General features: G+C 47.3%; 1 protein-coding gene across 15 annotated transcripts in view; it reads left to right on the top strand.

The window, feature by feature from the left end:
* The window catches only part of DNM1 (dynamin 1), a 65218-nt gene that overhangs the window by 22667 nt on the left and 21070 nt on the right, over window positions 1-21481 (top strand). For 14 of the 15 annotated variants that reach the window (XR_012486872.1, XR_012486877.1, XR_012486875.1 and 11 more), the window contains exons 7-12: window positions 7284-7426; window positions 7650-7785; window positions 8938-9005; window positions 14677-14815; window positions 18777-18863; window positions 21379-21449. Coding sequence is in view for 9 of the 15 variants with exons in the window: in XM_074293779.1 (XP_074149880.1) it covers window positions 7284-7426; window positions 7650-7785; window positions 8938-9005; window positions 14677-14815; window positions 18777-18863; window positions 21379-21449 (644 nt within the window). In the remaining 6 variants the exon portion in view is untranslated. Of the gene's footprint in view, window positions 1-7283; window positions 7427-7649; window positions 7786-8937; window positions 9006-14676; window positions 14816-16121; window positions 16261-18776; window positions 18864-21378; window positions 21450-21481 lie in introns of all 15 variants that reach the window. The other variant, XM_074293785.1, reaches the window with a different exon arrangement.

Raw genomic sequence — 21481 nt, forward strand, 5'->3', positions numbered from 1 at the left:
TTGGATCTTTAATTATCTCTAGCTCAATAATACTTACTGGTGGTGTTTTCTGTCTTCTTTAGCTTACTTATCTCTCCTGATTTGGTTCCTGAAGTAACTTTGTGTTAGTACCAGCCTCTGCTTTGTACTCTGCTTTTTGAGGGGGGGATTGCCAAGGCAGTTGGGGTTAAGTGACTTGCCCAAGGTCATACAAATAGTAAGTATTAAGTGTCTGAGGCTAGTTTTGAGTTCAGGTCCTCTTGAATCCAGGGCTGATGTTCTATCCACTGCACCACTACCCCTTCTGCTTGTCTTTTAGATGGGACAGTTGTATCTGAGTCCTCTGGGTTCTGGTCCTGACTAATATGTCACTCAGAGTATCTCCCAGGATGGGTTTTAGCTTTCCCTGTGTTATTGAGGTTGAAAGCACTGGATCACAGAACCCTTTGTGGTAGAGATTTTTAGTTTTTTTTGCTTCACATCCTCCTTGGCACTGTAATGAAAACTTATGTATGAATAATGGTCTTAAATCCATAAAATAAAATGCATAGAATTATAAAGAAACCAATTATACCAGAATACATGTGTCAAAATATGATTTTAAGTCTATAGACCCCAAGCTAAGAATTCCTATTGTATAACATCTCAGGACAGAACCCTGGGCCTAGGTTTGAGCCCTGCTGCACCTGACTAGTTGATGCTACTTCCAGTTATTTCCATGATTCAAACTTGTTTTTGGATCACACTGAGGCTTTCTTGTAGGATGCCTCTGGCTCTTACTGCATTGATCACGATGCCTTTCAGGTTATCAGTATCTTTAGTTTAGCATTCTATTTGGTAAGGCTGAGAGGCTTCCACCTTTAAAGAAGGGAGGCTTCTACTTGTCTGTACCAACTTTGGTTTTGCTGGTAAGCCTATATATCCTATTGCCATTGGGCTTCTGGCTGACCTTTTGCGCAGTTCTTTAGAATTACATCTACATCCTAAATCTAGCAATTACATACTAAATATAATTTATTGGAGAATTTCTTGAACATTATTCAGCCTGATGCTGTTTTTTATGTCTCTGGTGGATTGGGTGTGTGGAAGCCATCTTATATAGAAGTCAGATTTCTTGCCTTTTTCTTTGGAGTTAGTGCTCCTGAGTCCCTATCAGTCTTTTCTTTCTAATTATAAAGTTTCTCTGTTTCATTCTTTCTCCTACCTGCCCTTTAATTCCACTGAGGAACATGAGACCAAGGTGTATGCAGATACTAATGATAGGTCCCTGGTTCTACAAAAGAATGAAGTGAGATTTATTATGTCAAAGAAAATTATAAATAGTCTTGTCCATTTCAATATTTTTTCACATAAAAAATTATCATAGAATGTTCCCTGTCAAGTAGTAAGAACAGGTACTGGAAGTGCATTATGGAGTCAAATTAAGAACACTGATTTCCCTAAAGCCCATCTTCTGTCTTGAGTAGAGCTGGGATAATTTTGTAGTTGAGGATCTACAGGATGACTTTCCAGGGTTTCCTAATTTCTTAAGACCAACAAAGGATTCTTTTTCTATAGATTTCATGGAGGTAGTCTGCAACATAGTTATGTTGGGGAGCCTAAGAGCAAGGATCCTGGGAAAGGTGGTATATAAGTGTTAGCTCTTATTATTATTTGACAAATATATGTATATATATTTATATATATATACATATATATATTTATATATATATAAAATCAAACAGAACAAGTTCCCATATTGGTTATATCCAAAAATATGTTTCTATAAATATGTTTTATGAAGACATAAATTTCTATTTGGACTATATCAAGTAGTCTTTAGGTAAAGCTTACTTTGCATATTTAGTCTATCATTTCTCTGTCAGAAGGTATAGCATTCTTTGCTATAAGTCCTTTGGATCAGGATGGATTATTATATTGTTGAGATTTTTTTAAGTCTTTTTATAATATTTTTATAATATTGTAGTTATATATAAATGAAATGTTCATTTCATTCTGCATAAATTTATACGAGTTCTTCCAGGTTTCTCTGAAATTGTCCCTTTAATTTTTTTCAGCACAATAGTATTTCATTGCAGATGCTATAATTTGCTTAGCCATTCCCAAATTGATGGGTATTCCCTTAGTTTCCAATTCTTTGCCACCACAAAAAAAAGAACTATTATAAATACTTTTATACATATAGGTCTTTTTCGTCTTTTCTTGTTTTCTTTGGGATATAGGCTGAGTATTGCCAGGTCAAAAAATTTTGCACAATTTAGTAACTTTTGAGGTATACTTCCAAATTGTTCTCCAGAAAGGGGGACCAATTCACAGGCGCCTACAATAGTACTTACATGGATTTGTCTTTTGTCTTCTACATTTGCCATTTCCAGTTTTTCAACTTTTGACTTTGATGAATCTGATGAGTATAAGATAGAACCTCAATGTTGCTTTAATTAGCATTTCATTAATTATTAGCCATTTGGAGTGTTTTTAAAAATATGATTATAGATATCTTGGACATATTCCTTTGACAACTACCTGTCCATATCCATTGACTATCAGTTGGGGAAGGTTCTTATTCAGAGAAATTTGCTTCTTCTTCTTCTTTTTTTTTTTTTTTTTTTTTTTTTTGAGAGACAATTGGGGTTAAGTGACTTGCCCAGGGTCATACAACTAGTAACTGGTAAGTGACTGAAGTCAGATTTGAACTCAAGTCCTCCTGATTCTAGGGCTACTGCTCTATCTACTTCGCCATCTAGCTGCTCTTAATGATATAAATATATAAATTTGAATCAGTTCCTTATATATCTTAGAAAGAGACATTTTATCAGAGAAACTCTGGATAGAGATTCCACCCTCACCCCCCCACCCCTGTTCCTGGTTAACTATTTTCCTTTGTAGCTTAGTAGCATCTGCTTTTTTGTGAACTTTTAAATTTTATATCACTAAAATTATCCATTTTTTAAATTCTTTATCCCTTATTTGGTTAGGAACACTTTTTCTAGGTCATATAGTCATATGTAGTTTATCATGGTATGTGGTGTGAAGTATTAGTTTAAATTTAATTTTTGCCAAACTACTTTCCAGGTTTCTCCAGTTTTTATTTTTTATTTTTATTAAATAGTAAGTCCTTACCTCTATCACTGGGGTCTCTGGGATTATCAAGCAGTAGGCCACTGAATTCTTTTACTTCTGTGGTGAACTTAATGTATTCCACTGAATGACTTCTCTATTTTTTAACCAGAACTAAATAATTTTAATGATTGCTACTTTGACATATGATTTAAGATCTGATGCTTTCCCACCATTTCTCATTGTTTCTTTTGAGATTCTTGAACTTTTGTAACTCTAGATGAATTTTTTTATTTTATTTTTATTTTTATACAATAATCCTTTGACAGTTTGATTAATATAGCACTGAATAAGAATTGATTTTTTCTTATGTTAGCTCAATTTACTTATAAGCAATTAATTTTTTTTAGTTTAAGAAAAAATACTAACAAAATTCATTTGGGATTATAAAAGGTCAAGAGTATCAAGGGAATTAGTGAAAAAAAAAAAGTATGGTGGCTTAGCAATACCAAACCTAAAACTATATTATAAAGTAGCAGTCATCAAAACCATTTGGTCCTGGCTAAGAAATTGAGTGATGGAATAGATACACATGACTCAATAATCAAGACCTATAGTAATCTAGATAAACCCCCTAAACTCCAGATTCTGGAATAAGAACCCACTATTTGACAAAAATTTCTGGGAAAACTGGAAAATGATATTCCAGAAACTTGGCATAGACTTACATTTCACACCCCATATTAATAAGGGTTAAAATAAGGTTAAAATGGGTACACAATTTGGGCATAAAGGATGACACTATAAACAAATTAGGAGAGCAAGGAATAATTTGCCTATCAGGTCTTTGGAGAAGGAAAGAATTTATGACCAAAGAAGAATTAGAAAACATTACGAAAGGCAAAATGGATAATTGATTACATTAAATTTAAAAAGTTTTGCATCAACAAAACCAACAGAAACAAGGTTAAAAGGGAAGTACAAAGCTGGGGAAAAAATCTTTACAACTAGCGTTTCTGATAAAGGTCTCATTTCTAAAATATATAAAGAACTGTGTCAAATTAATAAGAATACAAGTCATTTCCCAATTGGTCAATAGCCAAAGGATAAAAACAGACAACTTTCAGATGATGAAATTAAAACTATCTATAGCTATATGAAAAAATGTTCTAAGTCATTATTGATCAGAGAAATGCAAATTAAAACAACTCTGAGGTACCACCTCACACCTCTCAGATTGGCTAAGATAACAGGAAAAGATAATGATAAATGTTGGAGGGGATGTGAGAAAACTGGGACACTGATGCATTTTTAGTGAAATTGTGAAATTATCCAACCATTCTGGAGAGCAATCTGGAACTATACCCAAAGTGCTATAGAACTATGCATACCCTTTGTCCCAGAAGTACCATTACTGGGTCTATATCCAAAGAAAATCTTAAAGAAGAGGAAAGGACCCGCATGTGCAAAAATGTCTGTAGCAACCCTTTTGGTGGTAGCAAAGAATTGGAAAATGAGTAGATGCCCATCAAGTGGGGAATGGCTGAACAAGTTTGATTGTTCAGATAATGGAATTATTGTTCTATAAAAAATGAGCAAACTGATTTTAGAAAGGCCTGGAAAGATTTACATGAACTGATGCTGAGTGAAACAAGTAGAACCAGGAATACATTGTACACAATAACAGCAAGAATGTGCGATAATCAACTATGAAGGATTTGTTTCTTCTCAGTGGTTCAATGATCCAAAGCAATCCCAGTAGACTTGGACAGAAAATACTATCTGCATCCAAAAAAGGAACTAAGGAGACTGAATATAAATCAATACATGCTATATTCACTTCTTTTTTCTATTTTTTTAAATCTCTTCCATGATTTTTCCCTTTTGCTCTGATTTTTCTCTCACAAGATGATTCATAAAGTAATGTTATTAAAAAATAATTTTACTAGGAAAAAATGCTAAATAATTGCCAAAGACAAAGTGCATTATAAATATAAAATACAATATAGTCATGAACTATTATTATTGATACTATAGTTGCTAATATATATATTTTATCTTTTCTTTTGAATAAAAAATTCCTTGAGGTCAATGTCTTTAAAAAAAGGAGTTAAACTGAACTCTTCCTCTAATTCTCTTCTAAACCTTCTGCATTCTATCTTCCAATTTCATCCTTCAACAAAACCTGCTTCTTTCAGTTCTCAAAGGACTTCTATTGTCCATTCTAATTAACTGCCTAATCTAGTTGCCTTTTCTCAATCCTCAGTTTTCTTGAACTCTCTGCAGCCCTTGAAACTGTTGATGATCCTCTCCTCTAGGTTTCTTTGACACTGTTCTCTCCTGTCTTTCCTTCTAAGTTTCCTCTAATTGCTATTTCTCAGTCTGCTTTTCTGGCTCTTCATCTAGCTAACTGTAGGTATCTCCCGAGGCTCTGTCCTGAATCCTCCTCTTGTTTCCTTCTAAACTGTCTTGTAGGATAATGTTCTCTGATTCGATGGATTCAAATATCATCTCTATGCAGATATTTCCAGGCCTTTCTGCTGAACTCTAATCTTCCATCTCAACTACTTTTTGGACATCTTGAATTACATTATCTCAAACTCAACACATCTAAAACAGAAATCGTCTTTCTTCCCCAGCCCTCACCTAGTCTCAACATTCCCCTCACTGTCAAGGGTAACACCATACCTTGGCTTGAAATCTCTGTTTCATCCTCAACTCTTCCTCATTTGTATTCACCTCCCATAACCGATCTGTTGTCAGATTTTTACCTTCACATACCCTGAATATGTCCCTGTTCTTTCTTCACCATTTCTCATTACCATCATTTTCAGAGAAGTCTCATTACCTCAAATTTCTCACTCCACTCCTTCCTCCATTCAGTTACCAAAGTCATTTTCTTAAAGCACAGATTTGACAATTCTGACCCCTTGCTCAGTAAACTCTTGTGGTTCCCTAGAAGGAGCCAAGTTTATGTTTGGTATACAAACTTTTCATAAGTTGGCACCTTCCTACTATTTTTTTCTTTTCTTTCTTTCATTTTTTTTTGGGGGGGGGCAAGGTAATTGGGATTAAATGACTTGCTCAAAGTCACCCAGCTAAGAAGTAGGAAGTGTCTGAAGCTGCATTTGAACTTAGGACCTCTTGACTCCAAGATATGGAGCTCTATCCACTATACCATCTACCTGCTCCTTTATTTCTTATAGGGTTAAAAGACTTACCCAAAGTTATATACCTAGCAAGTTTTGGGGGCAAGATTTGAACTCAGTTCCTCCTCATCTTGACTCCAGAGAGAGGTTCAATCCATTGCTGTCCCTCCTTATTTTCTTTTTTGGTTGTTGTGCTTTTTTCCAAGGCAATTGGGGGTTTAGTGACTTGCTCAGAGCCACATCCCAAGGAAACAGCCGAGGCTGGTTGTCCACCTACTCCATCCCTACCACCTAGCTGCCCCGGGTTTCCTAGTTTCTTCTCCCAACTATGAAATCTATAATCCAGTTACACTTAGTTGTTCATACATGATACTCCATCTCCCATGGCACTACCTGTCTTTGCAAAGGCATGACTATCTTCAGGGTCTGAAGTGTTCTCCCTCCTTCCTGCCTCTTCTTAGCTTCCCTGGCTTCCTTCAGCATTCAGATCCAAGTCTCAGATTCATTTGGATGCTTTTCTGTTTCTTATGATCCTCCATTGCCCCAAGATTTTACCTATGTGTGTGATTACATATCTATATCTCTATACCACTATATCTTGTCTTTTTCTTTTTCCTTTTTTTTATTATAGCTTTTTATTTACAAGATATATGCATGGGTAATTTTTCAGCATTGATAATTGCAAAACCTTTTGTTCTAATTTTTCCCCTCCTTCCCCCAACCCTCTCCCCCAGATGGCAGGTTGACCAATACATGTTAAATACGTTAAAGTATAAGTTAAATACAATATATATTTTGCTGTAAAAAAAAGAATCAGACTTTGAAATAGTGTATAATTAGCCTGTGAAGGAAATAAAAAATTCAGGCGGACAAAATTAGAGGGATTGGGAATTCTATGTAGTGATTCATAGTCATCTCCCAGAGTTCTTTTGCTGGTATACCTCTATATCTTGTATGTATCTATTTATTTACCCTCCACTAAATGTGAGCTCCTTTAGCAGAAGGACCCTTTGTATCCACAGTTTATAGCCCGGTGCTTAATAAATGCTTATTGACTCGCTGACTTTGACTTAATTTAACACTTTTCTCTCTGAATAGCAACTGACTAACCATATCCGGGACACACTGCCTGGCCTTCGGAACAAGTTGCAGAGCCAGCTGTTGTCTATTGAGAAGGAGGTGGAGGAATATAAGAACTTTCGTCCTGATGATCCCTCCCGCAAGACCAAGGCTCTATTACAGTAAATAGCCCCAATGTGACTCCTTTGCATTCTTAGCTTCTTTTCTTCCATCCCAGACTCAGTTTCCCCTTTCTGTCTTATTGACAGACTCCCTAGCTTCATCTGATGTCCCCATTCTTCCATCATCCACTGTAGTTATCTGGTTTGATGCTCACCCATGTACAGTATTTTCTGCGGCATCATGTACTACCCCTTTCAAGGTTTCCCCATTTCCTCCTTCCAGGATGGTCCAGCAGTTTGCTGTGGACTTTGAGAAACGGATCGAAGGTTCGGGGGATCAGATCGACACCTATGAGCTGTCTGGAGGGGCCCGAATCAACCGCATCTTCCATGAGCGTTTCCCCTTTGAGTTGGTCAAAGTAAGTTCATCTCTAGTGAGGATGCTGTCCCTCTTTGCCCTTGACCCAGCTCCACCTGGCATTTCAGAGCTGGGAAGAAACCTTAGGAAAAACCTATCAAATGTTAGAACTGGAAGAGACTTAGGAGTTCATAGAGTCTAAAGTTCTTGATTTCCCCCTGGAAAAAAACTCAGGCCTGGAGGCAGAAAGGGATGTGAGAAAAGTCTTACAGAGGGCAGAGCTGGAACTCAGAACCTAAGCCTCCTAAATTTTAATCCAGTGCTTCCTTTATTAAACTTTACCAGCTCGCTAGTCCCTACTCTGCAAAGGACTGGGTTAGATGCTCTTCTTGGGAATAAGAGTTATTTTAATGGTATTGTTAAGGGGGAGAAACTTCACACACATATCAAATGGCAACTAAGCCCATAAAGCTGTACATAATAAATGCCAAAGGAATGAGAGGAAGAGGACTTGAACCTGATCTTAAGGGACCAATGTTGCTCTTTAGGTGTTTTCCAGTCACATCTGACTCTTCATGACCCCATTTCTTGATACAAAGTTACTGCGGTGTTTTACCATTTCCTTCTCCAGCTTATTTTACAGATGAGGAAACTGAGGCAAACAGGGTGAAGTGACTGCCCAGGGTCACACTGCTAGTGTTTGAAGTCAGGTGTGAATTCAGGAAGATGAGTCTTCCTCACTCCAGGCCTGGGAACTCTATGTCCTTAAGGGACTTAATAAGATTTTGGAGATTTAGGAGAGGAAGAAAAGGGCATTCCTGACCCAGGGGCAGGATTGTATAGCGGTGTCAAAGGGCCTAGGAGTATCCTGCTTCTGGGATTATTCTCTTTGGGTATGTTGAGTAAATTCTTTATTTTTTTATCTTTAAAATTTTTTCATCTTTAAAAGCAGTAGATTATACAAGTTATTGTCTAAGTCTTAAGTTTCTTTGGTCCTCATTAGTAAGGAGTCTCTGGGAGATCTCTCTCCAGGACAAATAGTTGTGGATGGAATTTAAGTCCTAAGGTCCTGGGATACTCAGGTTGCCAATGGGTTGGTCATCCTGGTGGCCTTGATTATGTCCCATGGCCAGGTAAAGGGTCTCTGTTTCTTACCTGGGATTTGGGGGTCTGAGAAGCCTTCTGACAGTGTTTATTCCTTTCCTTTGTACAGATGGAGTTTGATGAAAAGGAGCTAAGGCGGGAGATCAGCTATGCCATCAAGAACATTCATGGCATCAGGCACGTAGAGGGAGAGGGGTGGGCACCTGAGGGTCTTGGGAATTTAGGGGATATTGCTTCCCTTGACTGACTGCTGGGAAGATGCTCATGGAGGGAGGTTCCAGGCACCCAGGATCATTTTGAATTTAGGGAGTTCACTTGGGCAAGTAGGAAATTGGGATGGAAAATATACCCCAAACCTTCATCCCTTTTTTGTTCCTGCTACATTGGGAATTGGAATCCCTTTGCAGTGACTTAGTTCTTCCTATGGGGCTCTATTTACATGACTTAACAGAATCAGAATCCTAGAACTTTCTGGATTTTTCAGTAGCCCTTAGAACATAGAACATCTGAATCAAAAGAAACTTATAAAATAAATGCCTCATTTCATAGATGGGGAAACTTTGGCCCAGAATAGGAAGTCAGTCACTCAAGTTCACGTAGCCAGATAGTAGCAGAATCAAGATCAGATCTTCTAGTCCAGTGTTTTCTACCATATATGCTCCTTCTTTCCCAGTTCTCCCCAGACCCAACCTTGAGGAAATGAGATGGGAGATGTCAAGGGTGGAAGAAGAATATGAATTCATCTTTCACCTCTCTACATTAACTTTTCTTCTCCCCTCCCTGTCCCATCCTGTTCCCTTCCCAGCACCTTCCTCTCGACTGGTAAAGGAAAGGAAAGGTTCTATGGAGGAGTGAGTGTAGGATATACAGCCTACTCCTGGGTAGTCAGATGAATTAGGCATCCCCCACCAGCTCCAGGATGTGGGGCTCCTGGGGAGTTTCTAGAAGCTCGGGTTGTTTTTTAGCTCCTCTTTGTATGTCTTTGCAAGTAATGCCGGCTTCCCGAGCCCACTGGGCTAGGTCTTGGAAGGAATTTTACTCGGTCTCTGGCAGAACCAAATGGGGCTTCTGCCCCTGGAACAAGAGCCCCGAGTCTGTTGGAGATGGGAAAGCTCTGCTTCTTCCTCCCCCTAGAACCACTCACCTGATAGTGTTGGAGAAGCCCTGTTCAGGTGTCAGGGTGGAGCTCAGGACGCCCCAGCCACGTGGGGGTGAGGGGGAGCTAAGGAATCAGATATGCCATTCTTGAGGCCATTAGGGAGCAGGGGAAAGCAGAGTCACTGCAGCTCCTCTCCTGGGGAAAGTGCTGGTTTTCCCCCCTCCCCTCCAGGACCCAAGTTCTATCCTTCAGATTAATCTGCTCATTTTGGATTCCGGGGCTCAGAGTTTTCCCCTAAGCCTCCAGACTCAGGCCCAGTGTTGAGTACCTGCTTCTAAGATCTGATTGTTAAAATTTTCAGTGTGAGCATTTATACTTCAAATTAGCAAAGGCTGCAAATAAGGACTTGATCTGTTTTGCTGAATGTTTAGTCAAGATGTTAATAATGCGTATTAAACTTAAAAGTGTGTCATGTTTACATTTTGCAAGTCCCAGCCCTATCCCCATGCTGGTAGTTTAACTAGCCATCTCTTTCTTTGTCTAGGAGTCAGAAAAAGGGGCACAATTGACTGACTGACATTGATATAAATCTAACATTGAAACTGACATTGATATAAATCTAACTTAAGTCTTTTGACTCCCGTCCTGAACTACTTTTTATTACAATTTTGTATCAGTATCAATCAGCAAAACAGCAGCAGAGCAAGAACCCAACTTTTAAATTTTTTTTATTTTAAGACAATCAGGGCTAAGGGGCTGGTCTGCGTTCACACAACTAATAAGTGTCTAAATTTAAACTCTAGTCCTCCTGACTCAAGTGCTGCTGCTCTATTCAGTGTACCAATGAGCTGTGGTTTTTAATTTTTTCTTTTTATAAATTTTTTTTAAACTTCCAGTTTTTTCTAAGAAGTTTCCCTCTCTCCTGAAGTATCTAACTCCTAAATCAAGTTGGGCTAGTCAGCATGGAAAAATAACTATGTACCTTAACAGCAATGCATAAGGAAATAGCAGTCACAGGATCAGAATGTCAGATCTCAGACACTGGGACAGAGAACGTAGCCAAAAGGGAGCTTGGGAGGCAGAATGTCAAAGCTGGAAAGAGCTCAGGACAGAGGATGTCAGAGCTGAAAGAGAGCCTGGGACAGAGGAAGGGAGTTTGGGACTTGGGATGTCAGAGCCGGAGGGGAGTTTGGGACACAGGATGACAGAGCCGGAAGGGAGTTTGGGTCACAGGATGTCAGAGCCGGAGGGGAGTTTGGGACACAGGATGTCAGAGCCGGAGGGGAGTTTGGGTCACTGGATGACAGAGCCAGAATAGAGTTTGGTCACAGGATGTCAGAGCCGGAAGGGAGTTTGGGTCACTGGATGACAGAGCCAGAAGGGAGTTTGGGACACAGGATGTCAGAGCCGGAGGGGAGTTTGGGTCACTGGATGACAGAGCCAGAAGGGAGTTTGGGACACAGGATGTCAGAGCCGGAGGGGAGTTTGGGTCACTGGATGACAGAGCCAGAAGGGAGTTTGGGACACAGGATGTCAGAGCCGGAAGGGAGTTTGGGACACAGGATGTCAGAGCCGGAAGGGAGTTTGGGTCACTGGATGACAGAGCTGGAAGGGAGTTTGGGTCACTGGATGACAGAGCCGGAAGGGAGTTTGGGTCACTGGATGACAGAGCTGGAAGGGAGTTTGGGACACAGGATGTCAGAGCCGGAGGGGAGTTTGGGTCACTGGATGACAGAGCCAGAAGGGAGTTTGGGACACAGGATGTCAGAGCCGGAGGGGAGTTTGGGTCACTGGATGACAGAGCCAGAAGGGAGTTTGGGACACAGGATGTCAGAGCCGGAAGGGAGTTTGGGACACAGGATGTCAGAGCCGGAAGGGAGTTTGGGTCACTGGATGACAGAGCTGGAAGGGAGTTTGGGTCACTGGATGACAGAGCTGGAAGGGAGTTTGGGTCACTGGATGACAGAGCTGGAAGGGAGTTTGGGACACAGGATGTCAGAGCCGGAGGGGAGTTTGGGTCACTGGATGACAGAGCCAGAAGGGAGTTTGGGACACAGGATGTCAGAGCCGGAGGGGAGTTTGGGTCACTGGATGACAGAGCCAGAAGGGAGTTTGGGACACAGGATGTCAGAGCCGGAGGGGAGTTTGGGTCACTGGATGACAGAGCCGGAAGGGAGTTTGGGACACAGGATGTCAGAGCCAGAAGGGAGTTTGGGACACAGGATGTCAGAGCCGGAAGGGAGTTTGGGACACAGGATGTCAGAGCCGGAAGGGAGTTTGGGACACAGGATGTCAGAGCCGGAAGGGAGTTTGGGACACAGGATGTCAGAGCCGGAAGGGAGTTTGGGTCACAGGATGTCAGAGCCGGAAGGGAGTTTGGGTCACAGGATGTCAGAGCCGGAAGGGAGTTTGGGTCACAGGATGTCAGAGCCGGAAGGGAGTTTGGGTCACAGGATGTCAGAGCCGGAAGGGAGTTTGGTCACAGGATGTCAGAGCCGGAAGGGAGTTTGGGACACAGGATGTCAGAGCCGGAAGGGAGTTTGGGTCACAGGATGTCAGAGCCGGAAGGGAGTTTGGGTCACAGGATGTCAGAGCCAGAAGGAAGTTTGGGTCACAGGATGTCAGAGCCAGAAGGGAGTTTGGGTCACAGGATGTCAGAGCCGGAAGGGAGTTTGGTCACAGGATGTCAGAGCCGGAAGGGAGTTTGGGACACAGGATGTCAGAGCCGGAAGGGAGTTTGGGTCACAGGATGTCAGAGCCGGAAGGGAGTTTGGGTCACAGGATGTCAGAGCCGGAAGGGAGTTTGGGTCACAGGATGTCAGAGCCGGAAGGGAGTTTGGGTCACAGGATGTCAGAGCCGGAGGGGAGTTTGGGACACAGGATGTCAGAGCCGGAAGGGAGTTTGGGACATAGGATGTCAGAGCTGGAAGGGAGTTTGGGACTTGGGATGTCAGAGCCAGAAGGGAGTTTGGGACACAGGATGTCAGAGCCAGAAGGGAGTTTGGGACATAGGATGTCAGAGCCGGAAGGTAGTTTGGGACATAGGATGTCAGAGCTGGAAGGGAGTTTGGGACACAGGATGTCAGAGCCAGAAGGGAGTTTGGGACATAGGATGTCAGAGCCGGAAGGTAGTTTGGGACATAGGATGTCAGAGCTGGAAGGGAGTTTGGTCACAGGATGTCAGAGCCGGAGGGGAGTTTGGGACACAGGATGTCAGAGCCAGAAGGGAGTTTGGGACACAGGATGTCAGAGCCGGAAGGGAGTTTGGGACATAGGATGTCAGAGCTGGAAGGGAGTTTGGGACTTGGGATGTCAGAGCCAGAGGGGAGTTTGGTCACAGGATGACAGAGGCGGAAGGGAGTTTGGTCACAGGATGACAGAGCCGGAAGGGAGTTTGGGACTTGGATGTCAGAGCCGGAAGGGAGTTTGGGACTTGGGATGTCAGAGCCGGAAGGGAGTTTGGGTCACAGGATGTCAGAGCCAGAAGGGAGTTTGGGACTTGGGATGTCAGAGCCGGAGGGGAGTTTGGTCACAGGATGACAGAGCCGGAAGGGAGTTTGGTCACAGGATGACAGAGCCGGAAGGGAGTTTGGGACTTGGGATGTCAGAGCCGGAAGGGAGTTTGGTCACAGGATGACAGAGCCGGAAGGGAGTTTGGGACTTGGGATGTCAGAGCCGGAGGGGAGTTTGGTCACAGGATGACAGAGCCGGAAGGGAGTTTGGTCACAGGATGACAGAGCCGGAAGGGAGTTTGGTCACAGGATGACAGAGCCGGAAGGGAGTTTGGTCACAGGATGACAGAGCCGGAAGGGAGTTTGGGACTTGGGATGTCAGAGCCGGAAGGGAGTTTGGTCACAGGATGACAGAGCCGGAAGGGAGTTTGGGACTTGGGATGTCAGAGCCGGAGGGGAGTTTGGTCACAGGATGACAGAGCCGGAAGGGAGTTTGGTCACAGGATGACAGAGCCGGAAGGGAGTTTGGGACTTGGGATGTCAGAGCCGGAAGGGAGTTTGGTCACAGGATGTCAGAGCCGGAAGGGAGTTTGGGTCACAGGATGTCAGAGCCGGAAGGGAGTTTGGGTCACAGGATGTCAGAGCCAGAAGGGAGTTTGGGTCACAGGATGTCAGAGCCGGAGGGGAGTTTGGGTCACAGGATGTCAGAGCCGGAAGGGAGTTTGGGTCACAGGATGTCAGAGCCGGAAGGGAGTTTGGGTCACAGGATGTCAGAGCCAGAAGGGAGTTTGGGTCACAGGATGTCAGAGCCGGAGGGGAGTTTGGTCACAGGATGACAGAGCCGGAAGGGAGTTTGGTCACAGGATGACAGAGCCGGAAGGGAGTTTGGGACTTGGGATGTCAGAGCCGGAAGGGAGTTTGGGTCACAGGATGTCAGAGCCAGAAGGGAGTTTGGGTCACAGGATGTCAGAGCCGGAGGGGAGTTTGGGACACAGGATGTCAGAGCCGGAGGGGAGTTTGGGTCACAGGATGTCAGAGCCAGAAGGGAGTTTGGGACACAGGATGTCAGAGCCGGAGGGGAGTTTGGGACACAGGATGTCAGAGCCGGAAGGGAGTTTGGGACACAGGATGACAGAGCAGGTAGAGAATTTAAAAGTTACCCCCGTGGCCACAATGGCGTCAGGGTTCTGCTGAGGTAACATGTGCAGTGGGGGGAAGTCAGCCCTTTTCCCTCTTGTGGGACCTCCTTTGTAATGCTGTCCCCTTCTCCCTGCCCTGTCTGCCCCTGGGCTTTTAGAACGGGGCTGTTCACCCCTGATATGGCTTTTGAAACCATCGTGAAAAAGCAGGTGAAGAAGATCCGAGAGCCCTGTCTGAAATGTGTGGACATGGTCATTTCGGAGTTAATCAATACCGTTAGACAGTGCACCAAGAAGGTAACCGGGCTGCAGCATGGTGCCAGCCTCCTCTCACCCGCCTGTGCCCCCTTCATCCTGCACTGCAGCCAGATGCCCACCTCCACCCCACACCACCCTCACCCTTCTCGGTAGCATGTTCAGACCCCTCTGGGGTGTGGGTTGGGGAGCAGAAAGAGGCCTTGGTCTCCCAGACAGGGCTCTGATGGGTACCATGTAGGGACAGGGACAGGTGTTCCTCGCAGAAGAGAGGGGGCAGTGCTTTGGGGGACTTGCTGGGCCCAGAACGGGCCCACAGAGGGCTGAGACCCTTCATTCTGTGGCAGGGACGGAGCAGCTTGCCTGGCAGTGGGCTGAGGCTGGGCTGGCATTCAGAGCTGCCCGCCCCGGCCTTTCCTCGGTGCTCGGGACGTCAGGGGCAGCTGAAGCTCCTCTGGGAGCTTCTGTGAGGCAGGGACAGCAGGCTCAGGAGCCGAGGCCTGGAGGGGCCCTAACTCCAGCTAGAGGTGGGGCAGACCCCCTTCCAGGAGCTTTTCGGTAGAGAAGCAGGCCGAGCGGGGATGCAGAATTAGGAGAGGCTGGAGGTTCCAGGATGAGCTCCCCAAAGAAGGAGCAGAGCCCGGGGGCTGCCAAGTACCCCAGACCCCCATTGTCCTTCCTTCTTACCCTGACCCCCTTCCAGACCCCCTGCCTTGTGGTCCTTCGCTTCTCTCCTTTCCTCTTCACTCTCGTCCTCTTCCCCTTCCTCACTGTTTCTCCTCCATCTCTTTCTGATTTTTTCCTGAGCTGAGGACTCTAAGGCTCAAAGGGAGATTGGGAATGTCCCATGCGGAGAATGGGGAGGAAAGGCACTGCAGCAGCCCCAGGCAGGAGAGAAGGAACCTCAGGATGGGCCGGTTGGGGGTCCGTGTGAAACCTGGGCAAAGCGAGCTGAGCCCAGGCAGAGCCGGGGGGGGGGGGGGGGGGGGGGGAGGAGTGGCGGGTTGGGGCCTGAAGAGAAAATAGGCTGAAAGGCTACGGTAAGGTCCCAGGCCCCTGGAGGCCCGTCCGGTCTTGAGTGGTGCCCCGGATAGGGGGCCTCCCTGCCGCCCACCACAGTGCCCACTGAGCCCCCTGGTACTTGGCAGCACCTGGGGGGTGGGGTGGAAGGATGAGTCTCATTTCTTACCTTTGCTTTGTGTCTCTCTCTCTTTCCCCCTCTCTGTGTCTGTGTCTCTCTCTCATCCCCTGTGGCTCTCCCTGTCCCCTAACCTCCCGGCCTCCCTGCTCGGTTCTGTCTCTTTTTCTTCCTCCTGGGCCTGCTGGCTGGGCTCCTCCCCGGGTGCAGGACGGGTCTCTTCACACCTGATCTTGCTTTTGAAGCCATAGTGAAAAAGCAGGTGCAGAAGTTGAAGGAGCCCACTCTCAAGTGTGTGGACATGGTAGTCAGTGAGCTCACGGCCACCATCAGAAAGTGTAGCGCAAAGGTAAAGATGGCGGCCCGACGCCAGGCCCACGTGCTTATGCCCGGAGCCCAGGCAGGCTCCGCTGCTGCCCTTCTCCCCAGGGAGGGGCTCCGGTGCCCCTTGTGCGGCAGTGCCCTCGCGCCTGGAGGCCCCTGAGTGCCAGCCCCTCTCTGCACTCCCAGACGGCCTGGCTGGCTAACCTTGCCCACACTGGCACCCTGGGGCCTGGGCCTACTGGCATTTGCCCTCTCGCCTGCCTCCCCCACCTCCACACACTTCCCCGCTGCTCCTAGTGACTCCTGCCCAGCAGGTCCTGGCCCAGAAACAGAGAGCAGGGTGGGCTGGGGCTGCCCGCAGGTGAATAGCTCTTTCTGTCTTCCTCCCCCCCTTTGTGCCCCTCATCTCTCTGGCCTTTCGTTGTGAGGGGTGGGACTGGGGGTGGGGACCACCCGAGGGAGCTTTGAACTAGGAAGGACACGGGGGTGAGAAGGTGGGCAAAGACTGGCCCTGGGTTTGGAGCCCCGGACTCTGTATCCTCGGAGACGCTCCTCTCCCCGGGTCCCCTTCCTACCCTGCGGGCCCTGTGGGGCCTGGGCCACAAGGGACCAGGAGAGGGAGCCACACACCACAAGGAAGGGGCCGGCCAGGACCAGGGAGATCCTGGGTCCGGGCAAGCGGCAGTCTGTCTCTTGCTCCTGATAAATGGGCGTCCACACCTGCACCCCGGGGCTTGAGGGCCTCGGTGGGGGAGGCGCCCTTCGAGTCACAGAGGGATCAGGTGAAGGAGCCCGCACTTTAAAAGCCCCTCACGGGCTGGTTTTGCAGCTCCCCGCCCTCCGGGCCCTGGGCCCAGCCCCCGGTACACGGCCCTCCCAGGAGACCCGACTTTCCCTGGTTCTGGGAAGCGGGTGCGAGGGCTTGGTTTGTGTGATCTGCTTTCTCTCTCTGCTCTTTCTGTCTTCTTCCCCTTCTCTGCCTGTTCCCTCTCTGAACCTGCCTGCTTCTCCTCACCTCCCCCTCCGCTTGGCCCTTCTCTTGGCCCCTGCCTGAGCAGGGCGGCCCTGATCCTCCTAGTTCATCACGTGGAAAGAAGGTTTGGGTGGCAAGATGGAGGGACCTGGGAGGGGAAGGGAGGTGCGAGGGGCCGGGGCGCAGCCGAAGGAGCGGGCTCAGCAGGGGGGCCGGGAGAGAGGAGGGGCCGATTGGCACACGGGCGGGCCAGGCCTGTTTCCTCAGCTTTTCACCAGTATCCAACCTCACAGTGTTGCACTGGCTCAGTGACAGCCCCGATGCCAGATGGGGAGTGATGGTCAGTCCACCCTCTGCAGGGACGTCCCCCCGTAGGGCTTGTGCAAATGCTGGTGCTAGCCCACGGGCACAAAGTCATGGCTGTGTTCCCATTTGGGAGGCTGCCCTAGCTCTGGGTGGGCCCAGAGGAACACCGGAGGCCTAGCAGCTCCCCCCCCCCATTTACCTGGACACCCTTGCCCTTGCTGGGCCCCACGTTCTCTAAAAGCCGGGTTTCCACAGTAGCTGCAAGCCCCATTTCCTTAGTGGAAAAGAGAGGGCTGCACCCAAGGACAGGAGAAATGGGAGGTGCATGGGTCTAGGGCAGAGTAGCTGGCCTCTGGGAGGAGAGGCTGCAGGACCTCTGGGGCCCTGCCCTCTGACTACCCCGTGGAAAGAGCTCCGAGGCTCAGGGCTTTAGAACAGGGGCTGGAAAGGAAGGGGAGGCAGGGGCAGGCAGGGTGTGATAGAGTTCATGGAGAGGGCTGATGCTTGAGCCATGTCCCCATGGGGGTACTGCCCATGCTGCTGGCACCCCACTTGCGCATGTCCTGTTCCTCCCTCCCCAGGCTTTGGGCCTTCCTCATCACCTCTGCATGTCCCAGGCCCCCAGCTCTTGCATGTCGTCTTGTGCCCGTGAATGACAGCAGCCCTTCCTGTGCCCATGGCCCCGACTCTCAAATCATGGCCTAGGCTGTCCTTGATTGGAATCAGGAAGTGGTTTCCAATCTGATTCTCTTTCCCGATGCTTCCTCAACCCCGTCCTACCCTCGGCTTCAGTTCTGGTCTGTGTGTTCCCCTTCGATGACTCCCCGGGAAGTAGGTGGTCCTAAAGTGCCGAGGGCTTGGCAAGCCATCGACTTCCAGCCTCCCTCCCAGACCTCCCCGGCCAGGGAGGACCACTTCCACGATAGCTACCATGGAGGACGCTGGTTTCTGAAGTGTTTCTCCCTGTGGGTTCTGTGGACCAGCCCTCCATTCCCCTCTCCTAAAATATCCTGGGGAGCTCTAGGAGGAGGGGACTGAGCTGGCTCCGACCTAGCCTTGGGGAAGGCTTTTGAAGGAAACACCTGCTACATTCCTCCAGCTCTAAGCCATCTAGCTGTAGCTCCTTCCCTAGAGTCCCTAGAGTCTAGCTCACAGGCAAGAGGTTCCCCAAAGACAGACATTCTGCCTCAGGCCTGCCGGGGGCACAGGGACCTCCCCGTCCATGTGCCCCTTGTGTACGTGGCTTTCTCCCCTGTCCCCAGCTCCAGCAGTACCCCCACTTGCGAGAAGAAATGGAACGCATCGTCACCACCCATATCCGAGAGCGAGAGGGGAAGACCAAGGACCAGGTGAGGCCCTTGTGGGCACCTCCTCCTCCCTTGGCTTCTGCTCTTCTCCCTTCTTTTCACTCTTGTAATCTCTTGTGTATAAAACTTTCCCTTCTATTCCTGCTCCCTTTTCACCCATTTCAGTATCTTTCTACCTCTCTCTTATCCATTTTCCCATCTGTTCTTCCATTCCCTCCTTGCCTCCCCCCCAGTCCATCCCTACAAAGTCTTTATTCCATCTCTTTCCATTTCTCTCCTTCCCACCAGTCTATTCTTCCACCTTCCCATCCATCTCTTTCTCTTCCCTTTCAACCATCCATCTTTCTCCTCCCTCTCAGCCGTCCATCCATCTCTCTCTCTTCCCTCTCAGCCATCCAGCCATCTCTTTCTCTTCCCTCTCAGCCATCTATCCATCTCTTTCTTTTCCCTCTCAGCCATCTATCCATCTCTCTCTCTTCCCTCTCAGCCATCTATCCATCTCTCTCTCTTCCCTCTCAGCCATCTATCCATCTCTCTCTCTTCCCTCTCAGCCATCTATCCATCTCTCTCTCTTCCCTCTCAGCCGTCTATCCATCTCTCTCTTCCCTCTCAGCCGTCTATCCATCTCTCTCTCTTCCCTCTCAGCCATCTATCCATCTCTTTCTTTTCCCTCTCAGCCATCTATCCATCTCTCTCTTCCCTCTCAGCCATCTATCCATCTCTCTCTCTTCCCTCTCAACCATCTATCCATCTCTCTCTCTTCCCTCTCAGCCATCTATCCATCTCTCTCTCTTCCCTCTCAGCCATCTATCCATCTCTCTCTCTTCCCTCTCAGCCGTCTATCCATCTCTCTCTCTTCCCTCTCAGCCGTCTATCCATCTCTCTCTCTTCCCTCTCAGCCGTCTATCCATCTCTCTCTTCCCTCTCAGCCGTCTATCCATCTCTCTCTCTTCCCTCTCAGCCATCTATCCATCTCTTTCTTTTCCCTCTCAGCCATCTATCCATCTCTCTCTTCCCTCTCAGCCATCTATCCATCTCTCTCTCTTCCCTCTCAACCATCTATCCATCTCTCTCTCTTCCCTCTCAGCCGTCTATCCATCTCTCTCTTCCCTCTCAGCCATCTATCCATCTCTCTCTCTTCCCTCTCAGCCGTCCATCTCTTTCTCTTCCCTCTCAGCCATCCAGCCATCTCTTTCTTTTCCCTCTCAGCCATCTATCCATCTCTCTCTCTTCCCTCTCAGCCATCTATCCATCTCTCTCTCTTCCCTCTCAGCCGTCCATCTCTTTCTCTTCCCTCTCAGCCATCCAGCCATCTCTTTCTTTTCCCTCTCAGCCATCTATCCATCTCTCTCTCTTCCCTCTCAGCCATCCAGCCATCTCTTTCTTTTCCCTCTCAGCCATCTATCCATCTCTCTCTCTTCCCTCTCAGCCGTCCATCTCTTTCTCTTCCCTCTCAGCCATCTATCCATCTCTTTCTTTTCCCTCTCAGCCATCTATCCATCTCTCTCTCTTCCCTCTCAGCCATCTATCCATCTCTCTCTTCCCTCTCAGCCATCTATCCATCTCTCTCTCTTCCCTCTCAGCCGTCTATCCATCTCTCTCTTCCCTCTCAGCCATCTATCCATCTCTCTCTCTTCCCTCTCAGCTGTCTATCCATCTCTCTCTCTTCCCTCTCAACCATCTATCCATCTCTCTCTCTTCCCTCTCAGCCGTCTATCCATCTCTCTCTTCCCTCTCAGCCATCTATCCATCTCTCTCTCTTCCCTCTCAGCCATCTATCCATCTCTCTCTCTTCCCTCTCAACCATCTATCCATCTCTCTCTCTTCCCTCTCAGCCGTCTATCCATCTCTCTCTCTTCCCTCTCAGCCATCTATCCATCTCTCTCTCTTCCCTCTCAGCGTCTATCCATCTCTCTCTTTCCCTCTCAGCCATCTATCCATCTCTCTCTCTTCCCTCTCAGCCATCTATCCATCTCTCTCTCTTCCCTCTCAGCCATCTATCCATCTCTCTCTCTTCCCTCTCAGCCGTCTATCCATCTCTCTCTCTTCCCTCTCAGCCATCTATCCATCTCTCTCTCTTCCCTCTCAGCCGTCTATCCATCTCTCTCTCTTCCTCTCAGCCATCTATCCATCTCTCTCTCTTCCCTCTCAGCCGTCTATCCATCTCTCTCTCTTCCCTCTCAGCCGTCTATCCATCTCTCTCTCTTCCCTCTCAGCCATCTATCCATCTCTCTCTTCCCTCTCAGCCGTCTATCCATCTCTCTCTCTCTTCCCTCTCAGCCATCTATCCATCTCTCTCTCTTCCCTCTCAGCCATCTATCCATCTCTCTCTCTTCCCTCTCAGCCGTCTATCCATCTCTCTCTCTTCCCTCTCAGCCGTCTATCCATCTCTCTCTCTTCCCTCTCAGCCATCTATCCATCTCTCTCTCTTCCCTCTCAGCCATCTATCCATCTCTCTCTTTTCCCTCTCAGCCATCTATCCATCTCTCTCTCTTCTCTCTCAGCCGTCCATCTCCACCTTCATCCTTCACCCTCTGACTTGCATGCTTTCTCTCAGGTCATGCTTCTCATTGACATCGAACTAGCCTATATGAACACCAACCACGAAGACTTCATTGGCTTTGCTAAGTGAGTACCCCCCACCACAGAGGACACGTGCC

The sequence above is a fragment of the Sminthopsis crassicaudata genome, chromosome 2 (genome assembly GCF_048593235.1).
Source record: "Sminthopsis crassicaudata isolate SCR6 chromosome 2, ASM4859323v1, whole genome shotgun sequence".
Classification (NCBI taxonomy): Eukaryota; Metazoa; Chordata; class Mammalia; order Dasyuromorphia; family Dasyuridae; genus Sminthopsis; species Sminthopsis crassicaudata.